We start from the raw sequence: 9,232 nt of genomic DNA, 5'->3' as shown, positions 1-9,232 counted from the left end.
TCAGGAGGCAGCAACAGGAGGAGGCGGGTTCACCAGGTTGGCCCGCCACGCTCGTGCAAGCCTCACGTCAGCTCTCTTTAGCTTTACGGACTCGGGGAACCCTGAGGATTCTGAGTTTGGGACAAGCGGGAAGGATATGAGGGGGTCCCGCTGTGCAAGGGAACTGATGGGGAAGAGGCTGGAGAGCCCAGCTTTGTCAAGCAGGCGGCGGAAGAGGGCCACAGACAAGGACTTTTGTCGAGAGAGTGGGACTCAAGGGGCTGTTCCGACAGAATGTGGGGAGGCCAGTGGTTGCAAGAGCTGCAAAGGACCCGGGAAAACCAACAGGCCTGAGAGAACTGGGCCAGGCCAGAAAAGGAAACATCGGGAGGCAGTAGAAACCTCTCTCCTCCATCACGACCAGTTTAAAAAGGGCCACAGGCCGGGCAAAGATTCACTCCTTACCCAGGACCTGACTCTATTACAGAATGACTGCTCTTGGACCAAAACCAGGGCTTCCTTCAGTTTCCATAAGAAAAAGATCGTGACCGCTGTGTCAGAAGTGAGCAACAACACCACTACCACTTCTCCCCCGGGGTCCTTCCTGTCCGAATATTCAAACCCTCCTGTCCTGAACAAAACAACAAGCAGTGCCCCATCCCCTTGGCACTCCTCTTCCATGTATTTGCTCACCCCCTTAAAGACACTGCATGTCGCAGACCAAAAGGCATCTGATGCTGAAAAGGTTTATAGGGAATGCGACCAGGAGGGTCCTATCCCCTTTAGCGCTTGCCTTTCCACGGAGGAACTGGAAAGCTGTGAGAAGATTGGGGAAGGAGTGTTTGGGGAAGTGTTTCAGAAAACTGCTAATTGTACACCAGTAGCCCTAAAAATCATTGCTATTGAAGGACCGGATTTAGTCAATGGAGCCCACCAGAAAACTTTTGAGGAAATCCTCCCAGAGATCATCATCTCCAAAGAGTTGAGCCTCCTGTCTGATGCTGCATGCCACCGCACAGAAGGCTTTATCGGGCTGAACTCAGTGCACTGTGTTCGTGGACCTTACCCTCCCTTGCTCCTCAAAGCCTGGGATCACTATAACTCAACCAAAGGGTCTGCAAATGACCGGCCTGACTTTTTCGACCAAGACCAGCTCTTCATTGTGCTTGAATTTGAATTTGGAGGAACTGACTTAGAGCAAAGGAGAAAGACGTTGTCCTCCATAGCTACTGCAAAGAGCATCCTGCACCAGCTCACCGCATCCCTTGCTGTTGCAGAGGCATCGCTGCACTTTGAGCACCGAGACTTACACTGGGGGAATGTGCTGTTAAAGAAAACCAGCCTCAAGGAAGTCCACTACACCCTCAGCGGGAAGACAGGTACTATCCCCACCTGTGGGCTGCAAGTCAACATCATTGACTACACCCTGTCGCGCTTGGAGCGGGATGGGGTCGTGGTTTTCTGTGACATTTCCAAGGATGAGGACCTTTTTACAGGGGAAGGTGACTACCAGTTTGAGATCTACAGGCTAATGAAGAAGGAGAACAACAACTGCTGGGGTGAATATCACCCTTACAGTAATGTGCTCTGGCTACATTACCTCACAGATAAGATTCTGAAGGAAATGGTCTTCAAGAGGAAATGTAACACCTCTGCCTTGAAGCAAATAAAGAAAGACATCGTACATTTCCATGGGACAATGCTGAACTTCAGCTCTGCCACTGACCTGCTCTGCCAACACAGTCTATTTAAGTAAGTCAAAGGTGCCTTACCGCCCCAAAGGGAGAGAGACCACTAGCCTTAAAAGCCCGCAAAGCCCGCAGTGTTGTTTTCGATCTCTATCCCCAGGCCAGGGTGAAATTCCTATTCTAATCAGTTTTTCAAACAAGAATTTTTTGTTTCCAAGTGGAAACTGAAATGTTTGTGGAAATCTTTAAACAGCAAACATTCTTTAAAAATGAACTACATGTGAGAACCAATGTTTACAACTTTTAAGTCCTCTTTCTGTCAGCAGAGTCTATTCTGTAGGTTTCTCTCCATTTTTTCATTTTTGAGCCTTGACACTTTATGTAGCCTAAGGGGGGAAAAATTCAGGAAAGCCCAAGGTCTCAGCTGTCACACTAATCAGAGCCTATAGGTATTGGCAGGCTGGCTTTGGGAACCATTCTACAGCTCAGGAGTCAACCGAGGGCAAAGAGGCAGTAGCAAAGCAGAGACCAAGACAGACAGACTGGAGGGAGAGAGAAAAGGAAGATGGTAAGATAGTTTATAGGAGACATGCAAGAAATGCCATATATTTATCAAGCTCATTTGCCAGTCACAGAGAAGTAGGATTTAACAATTTTCAACAGGAAAATAAATGTCTCCATGGCTACTAAAAAAGTTTTGAGTTTTTGCTTATTTTTTTATCAAAGGAAGTAAACAAATATTGCTTTAAGAGGTGGGTGGTTGATAATCCTTCTGAACATGACTTTGATAATTTACTCTTAATGTGTTCTCAGGTTAACTAATCTTGTTTTTACTCTTTTTCTAGAACTCTAGTTTTTATACCTTTAAGAATCTGTAGTCACTCTGAAAAGAGATACAATTGTGATAGAGTCAAGAACCGCCTCTGAGTACCTGTGTCTTTGTCAGGTTCTTCACTCTTATTAGCCGGAGCCCTTGTATTTTAATTGGAACACAGATTTGCAGCTGGAATTCGGCTCCAAAGAAGTTTTCTCCATGGATCTGCAAAGAGTAGGAAGTCAGAGTTGGTGTTGCTTTGCCACTTGTAGCTTTGCAATAATAAGTACTAAGCACTTACATTGAAGGAGAATTCTTTGTGGTCAGAAAGCCCCTGGCTTGTGTTCATGTACATCACTGCTGGTCTGCAATTGAGAGGACATGTGTTAGCCTCAAGGCCCCTTTGTTTTAAGTGAACCTGAATGCTACTAGTTGGGTACATTAGGACAGAGAGTACCAGATCCTTAAGAGGAATCAAAGCTAAATATTAACATGTAAGTTGGTAGTAGGGCAATTGGGAGCGGGCAGAATATTTGAATAGTATATATTTGTGCTGGTTCTTTATCTAATTATCATTCTTCAGAGTGGCCTTACTTTTCTCCTTCCTTTCTTTTCAATCCCATAACTCCTCTCTTCTTCCCTTCTTAGCATCATGTCAGGACCCTTTTGAAGCAAGACCAGTTGACAGTACTACTTTGATTACTACCATGGGCTTCTAGGAACCTCTGTTAGTGTCCTAGAGATCGATGGGAGCCTGGGTTTTAAGCAGCCTCTTCTCAAAGAAAAGCAGTCCCCATATCCAGCCTGCCCACCAGTTCCACCCACAAGAAAGAATGCTCCAAACTGTCCCCCAGGTGTTGGCCCCTTGGAGGTGCTTACTTGGGAAGAACTGCAATGAAGGCGTGCTTGAAGTGAAGTCTGTGGGTCTCTCTGACCAAAGAGCTTCTTCCATTGGCACTAAGAAATAAGAGTGTCAGTGCACAGCACACCTGCTTTGTACATATGGCTTTGTACAACTATACCTTGGCTTCCCAGGGTCATCAGGGGTCAGATAAGAAAAGACTCTTGGAAATAAGCAGAGTACAGAAGAGTTGCTAGAAGTCCAGACTTGGAGAAATTGATTTAGAAGGGTTTCTCAACCTCAACAATATTAACATTTTGGGCCAGATAATCCATTGTGAGAGGCTGTCCTGTGTATTTTAAGATGTTTAGCAGCATCCCTGGTCTCTACCCACTAGATGCCAGTAGGACCCCCCCATGTCGTGTCAGTCAAAAATATCTTCACATAGCCTTGCCGGCGTGGCTCAGTTGTTGAGGGTCGACCTATGAGCCAGGATGTCACGGTTCAATTCCTGGTCAGGGCACATGCCTGGGTTGCTGCGCACTCCATCCCCAATGTGGGGTGTGCAGGAGGCAGCCAATCAATGATTCTCTCTCATCATTGCTGTCTCTCTCTTCCTCTCTGAAATCAATAAATATATTTTTTTAAATACATATCTTCAGGAATTGCCTCTGAGGGACAGTATCACCTTTATTTGAGAACCCTTTCCCAACACCCCATCCTACCCCCAAGCATAGAGGTTTTGCAGGTGAAAGCTTCCCAAAAATTAAATGAACCAGAATTAGAACTCCAGTCCAAGGCTCATTTTTCCACACTCTACCATAGTTTTACTTTGTGTGTCAATAAAAGAATATTTAAATATATTTGATAACCATGGGGACATAGGTGCCTTCTCTGGGCTCACTGAAGTCCCCTTCTCGGGCACGTGGGAGGAAGATTTCTTCCAGGGCCATAGCCTGGGTCTGCTGTGGCACAGACACTACCTACTTTGTGATTGTCACAGTGATGTCAGCTGTCCTGTTTGGGAAGGCACTCTCCTCTAGCTGCCAAACTACTGAAAAGTTTGCCTATTTTTTAAAAAAAGAGAGAGAAAAAAGTCACTTCTCTATACCACTCACAATTCAAACTACTTCCTACTAACAAGACAGACCTGGGAAATAATTTATATTGCTCGTATTTTTGTATCATAGCAGGCTTCCACATTTGTTATTCTCTGTCACCTTCTTATTCCCCTTTACAACTGAGCAAACATATCAGAGATTCTCACAGCACAGAGATCCTCCGTGGCACATCAGGGACTCACCTTAGGACTAATAACTTTGGGTCTGATGACCCTTCCATACTACGTGCTATTTCACTCTGTAGTGAGCCAACAATTTGGCTGTATTCCCCCACCCACCTCTCCCTACATTCAGAGCGGACTTGGTAGTTCTAAGCACAGCTATGGATTAACTGTACAGTGAAAGGAAGCATGGGACCACAACTGAGATTCCAATGAGACCAGAAAGTAGAAGACACCAACTCCAGGGTAGTGAGACAAGTCAGCCAATCAAAACACTCACAGATGCCCTCCCGAGTATGGGGTGACCAATCTTGCACTTCATGACCAGGACAGAAGCAGCTGGCTTAGGGTCATCACACTGAATATTTGGGGAAGGGGGCTGTTAACAAAGAAAAGACTGTTCTTAAAAAGGTAAAAAAAGAAAAAGCAGTTTTCTCACACCAATTTAGCATCATTTGCTCATTTTTTTTCACATTCAAGACACCTTGCCCAGAGCTGAGGACACAAATCAGACTTGGTCCCTGTCTTCCTCGCAAGCTGGGCAGGAGGGCTCAGTGGTAGATGGTTGAGGAATTTAAATACAAGGCCTAAGGAGTGGTTCTGTGAGAGGTACAGAGAACAGCAGTAGAGGAAGATGAATTTCAACTTGGATGAATGAAAGTCTTCCTAGGGAAGGAGACATTTGAATTGGGCCTCGGGCCAATGCAAATTTAACATAACAGATGGACTAGAAGGCTAGCATGAGCCCCAGCACCACCACATCTGGTTCCTCATCGGGACCACTGAATACAGAGAATAATTTGAGCATCTGCTTTTTTTTATTTTTTTAACTACTATTTTCTTAATTCTCCAAGGAGGGTGCATCACCAGTTCCATTCTGGATGCTCAACAGATCATTTCATTCTTTCCATATAATGGATGCTGTCTTAGACCAAATAGCCTAAGACCTTCGGGGACAGACCGTAGTCTGACAAAGCCGGGTTTATTGATTCATTATAGAGGAAAACTTCACTGGTGTGTCTTACCAAACAAAGGAAAAGACAGTTACTGAAGGACTCCGGGGAAGGGTGGTGGTGAGGTGAGATGTCAATGAAGCAGTGTTTTGATAGGTTAAAAATAAAGCAGGGCTGTTGTGTAAAAGGGTCACTCAACATCAGGTCTGCACTGCGGAGTGGACCCAGGGACCCATGTCCTTGGGAACTATTCGGATGGATGTGGACAGTTTTGTCCAGAAATGCTGTATTTGCAGCTCCGTACCGCAGGAGGATATAGGCTGCTTCTCTTTGTCAAAGTGACAGATTCCCCAGGCAAGCGTGAGGTGGTTTCATAATTACAGATACAACTTCAAACAGCAAAGATTCTGATTTCCAAAGCCTTTAGAGAACACAGTTGCTCAATGTTATGATACTTTATAATAGCTGCAGGGTGTCCTTGGGAAAATTACCATTTCCTAGTATCTTGCAGCTGGCTTCCTGTCTGCAATCCCAGGCTGATGAATGGCAGGGCAGACTTTACATTTTAGTCCCAGCTAAGTTATTAGAGATTACTTCTCTCTCAGAACCTGGGTTAGGAAAGGCTGCGGCAGGGAGGAGTGATTGTGCGGCAAATGGCACCACTGAAGGTTTGTGAGACAGAATGGCATGACTGGATCCATGACATGTAGTTGGTTGGAGGGGCTTCATCCAGTTAATTTATTTTTTAATATATTTGAATTGATTTCCAAGAGGAAGGGAGAGGGAGAGCGAAACATCAATGATGAAAGAGAATCATTGATCCGCTGCCTCCTGCACACCCCCTACTGGGGATCAAGCCCACAACCCGGGCATGTGCCCTGACCGGGAATCGAACCATGACCTCCTGGTTCATAGGTTGACACTCAACCACTGAGCCACTCCAGTTGATTTAAATCATTTGTTGAATGGACCAAGATGAAGCTGGAGGCAGTTTGGAGGTTGCCATAGAAAAAGAGAGTATGCCGGGAGGAAAAGCCATGAGTGGCATGTTTCCCAAACTGCTGTCATAGTTACCTTTTGTATCCTCTTAAACTGTAAGTTTCTGGGGTAAGTCAAAGCCATGTTTGTCATGTAGGAATCTTCCCCAGAGTTAGTTAGGCTGATGTTCATTGTCAGCTCCTTTGTGACACCCACCACCAATTCCGTCCTGCACAGGGTAGCAAATAGATAAGTGTTACCAGTTTATTCTGTAAAAACCGTGATGCAGTGCAATAACACATTCAACTCACTTCTTAGGTAAATTGCCTAAAGGATATATTTAGCCTAGATTTTCTTCCCCTTAACATAAGCAAACACCTGGACCTCCAAACCCACCTCAGTTGCTGTGTGAGATAATAATAATGGCTACCATTTATTAAGTCCTTTCCATGTGCCAGGGACTGTGCTAAATGTTTCACATGCTCAGTTTATCCTCATAATAATCCTATGAAATAGGACGGTTATTCTTCATCTTATAGAGAAGGAAACAGAAGCCAAAAGAGGCTCACTAATTTGCCTGAGATCTAGCAACCTCAAAAAGGAATTGGGAGAATTGGATCTAAATCCTCTTTCTGTTATCAATTCTCTGTGACCGTAGGCAAGGCACTCCCTTACACAAATCCATCCATTTCATATCTACTTATGGAGTAGCTTCCCTGTGCCAGATTCCCTACTCAACACTAGCGTTGACAGTGGGTGTGAGACAGACACCATCCCTGCCCTTTCCTGGCCTTAGCTTTCCCTCCCACAAAATCATTCAGCCCCTTCTAATTTAAAGGCTGTGCCATTTATTAGGAGTCTGCTCAGCCTGGAGAGGAGAAGACTTGGGGCTTTGTGAGAGCGTCCTTCAGTCTGCTGAGGTGCAGTGGGGCCCCAAAGTGCAGAACAACTACCAGTGATTGAAATCTGTAGGAAAATGTGTCACCAGTACGAAGAAAACTTTTTAGCCATCTGACATAGCCAAAGACGGAATATGTAGCTCTGGGAAGCAACCATGTGCTTTGTTGTGTTGTTTTATCATAGCTGAAAAGAGAACAGATTGATTGGAGGGAGAGGGGCCAGAGCCTGCTGTGGAGATCCATCTGAGGAAATGAGACAGTAGTGGTTGGGGTGGAGAGAACAGATAGAAACCAGAGATGGTAAGGCTGTGCTTGCGAGCAGAGCACAGGGAGAGAGGACTCAAGGATGAGTCCCAAGGTGACAGCCTGGATGACTGATGAGGGAGAGACCACAGGAGCAAGGGCAGAGGAAGTCGACAGAAGAGTTTAGTCTGGGACATGATTAGAGGTGTTTATAGGATAACAAGGCAGAGACGTTGAAATGTCAGTTGGATGCACTGTTCCAGAACCCAGGAAAGAGATCTGAGAGTTGTCAGAATCTTTTACCAGGGACAGTCTCAGAGGCCCCGAATGCAAACACTGATGTGTGCACACGTGATCTTCTAGACCAGTGGTTCTCAACCGTGGCTGCACATTAGAATCACCTGGGAGTCTTTTTAAAATCCTGATTTCTGGGCCTCATCCTCCAGAAATTCTGTTTCTTTGTTACTAATGTTGTGGCCCCACCCCATAACAAAGAAACAGAATTTCCGGAGGATAAGGCCCAGAAATCAGGGTTTTAAAAAGATTCCCAGGTGATTCTAATGTGCAGCCAAGGTTGAGAACCACTGTTCTAGGGAGAAGGCTCTGCAGTTTTCCTTAGATCAGTGGTCGGCAAACTTCGGCTCGAGAGCCACATGCGGCTCTTTGGCCCCTTGAGTGTGGCTCTTCTACAAAATACCACGTGCGAGCTGCGAGCGCGCACATACAGTGTTCATTTGACACTTCGTGGCCCATGTGCAGAAGTCGGTATTTTGTAGAAGAGCCACACTCAAGGGGCCAAAGAGCCGCATGTGGCTCGCAAGCCACAGTTTGCTGACCACTGCCTTAGATTCTTTGGGTGATCTATGTCCACAAGGTCAAAAACCACTGAAATGTTTGGATGCTAAAGATTAGGCTTAGTAATACTTTTGAAAAACAAAGAGGCTGCTTGCTATGTGTGTACACTAGGGGGTGATGTAGGGCCAGCTGTGTGTGCTATGTCTAGTTCACACACATCGGCTAAGAGGGCAGTGCTTGGTTTCATTAATTCCCTGTTGGAAGCAGCTGTGTCTGCTTGTTAGGCTGGATTCCAAAGCACTCAAACGTCTTGAATTGGATCCTTATCAGTTGAGATGGGCAGCGCTAAGCCTTGCACATCTGAAACACAAGTCTTGCAATCGTCTAAAAGCACTGGCCATCGGTACCATGTTATACACGCAGCACTGGTAGCCGGGAGGACACTTAAGACCACCATACGTCCCAAACCAAACTCGTGACTCTTCCTCCCCACCCTGCCTTCCAAAGGTATTCTTCCAAAGGCTTCCCCGGTTCAGTCCTTGGCATCACTGCCGTCCTAGAACTGTTGCGGTCATGGGAGTGGTTATTGCTGTGCTGTGCCGTATCACTAGCCATACGTGGGTGGGTACTGAGCACCTGAAATGTGCACAGTACAACTGAGGGCTAAAATTTTAATTTTATTTAATTTAAATTAAAATTGGACAGCACAGTTCTAGATGCTCAGGCTGAAGCCTTGAAAGATTTCTTAGACTCCTCTCTT

The 9,232-nt window shown here is 45.6% G+C and overlaps 2 protein-coding genes across 2 annotated transcripts in view; one reads left to right on the top strand and one right to left on the bottom strand.

Moving 5' to 3' along the window:
* Positions 1-2,361, top strand: part of GSG2 (germ cell associated 2 (haspin)) — a gene marked incomplete at its 5' end in the record, with an annotated part of 2,609 nt that extends 248 nt beyond the window's left edge. Inside the window, one exon of the mRNA XM_015562437.1 lies at positions 5-2,361. Within this exon, the coding sequence (XP_015417923.1) occupies positions 5-1,735 (1,731 nt within the window). The remainder of the gene's footprint in view (positions 1-4) is intronic.
* ITGAE (integrin subunit alpha E) overlaps positions 1-9,232 on the bottom strand; it is a 46,357-nt gene that overhangs the window by 8,787 nt on the left and 28,338 nt on the right. Inside the window, exons 21-26 of the mRNA XM_006761503.2 lie at positions 6,632-6,764; positions 4,885-4,983; positions 4,310-4,389; positions 3,361-3,438; positions 2,783-2,846; positions 2,599-2,706 (exon numbers count right to left, since the gene is read on the bottom strand). Of these exons, the coding sequence (XP_006761566.1) occupies positions 2,599-2,706; positions 2,783-2,846; positions 3,361-3,438; positions 4,310-4,389; positions 4,885-4,983; positions 6,632-6,764 (562 nt within the window). The remainder of the gene's footprint in view (positions 1-2,598; positions 2,707-2,782; positions 2,847-3,360; positions 3,439-4,309; positions 4,390-4,884; positions 4,984-6,631; positions 6,765-9,232) is intronic.

Source organism: Myotis davidii, unplaced genomic scaffold (assembly GCF_000327345.1).
Source record: "Myotis davidii unplaced genomic scaffold, ASM32734v1 scaffold638, whole genome shotgun sequence".
NCBI classification, from domain to species: Eukaryota; Metazoa; Chordata; class Mammalia; order Chiroptera; family Vespertilionidae; genus Myotis; species Myotis davidii.
The sequence above is the reverse complement of the archived record's forward strand: the minus strand, read 5'-3'. Positions and strand labels throughout refer to the sequence as shown.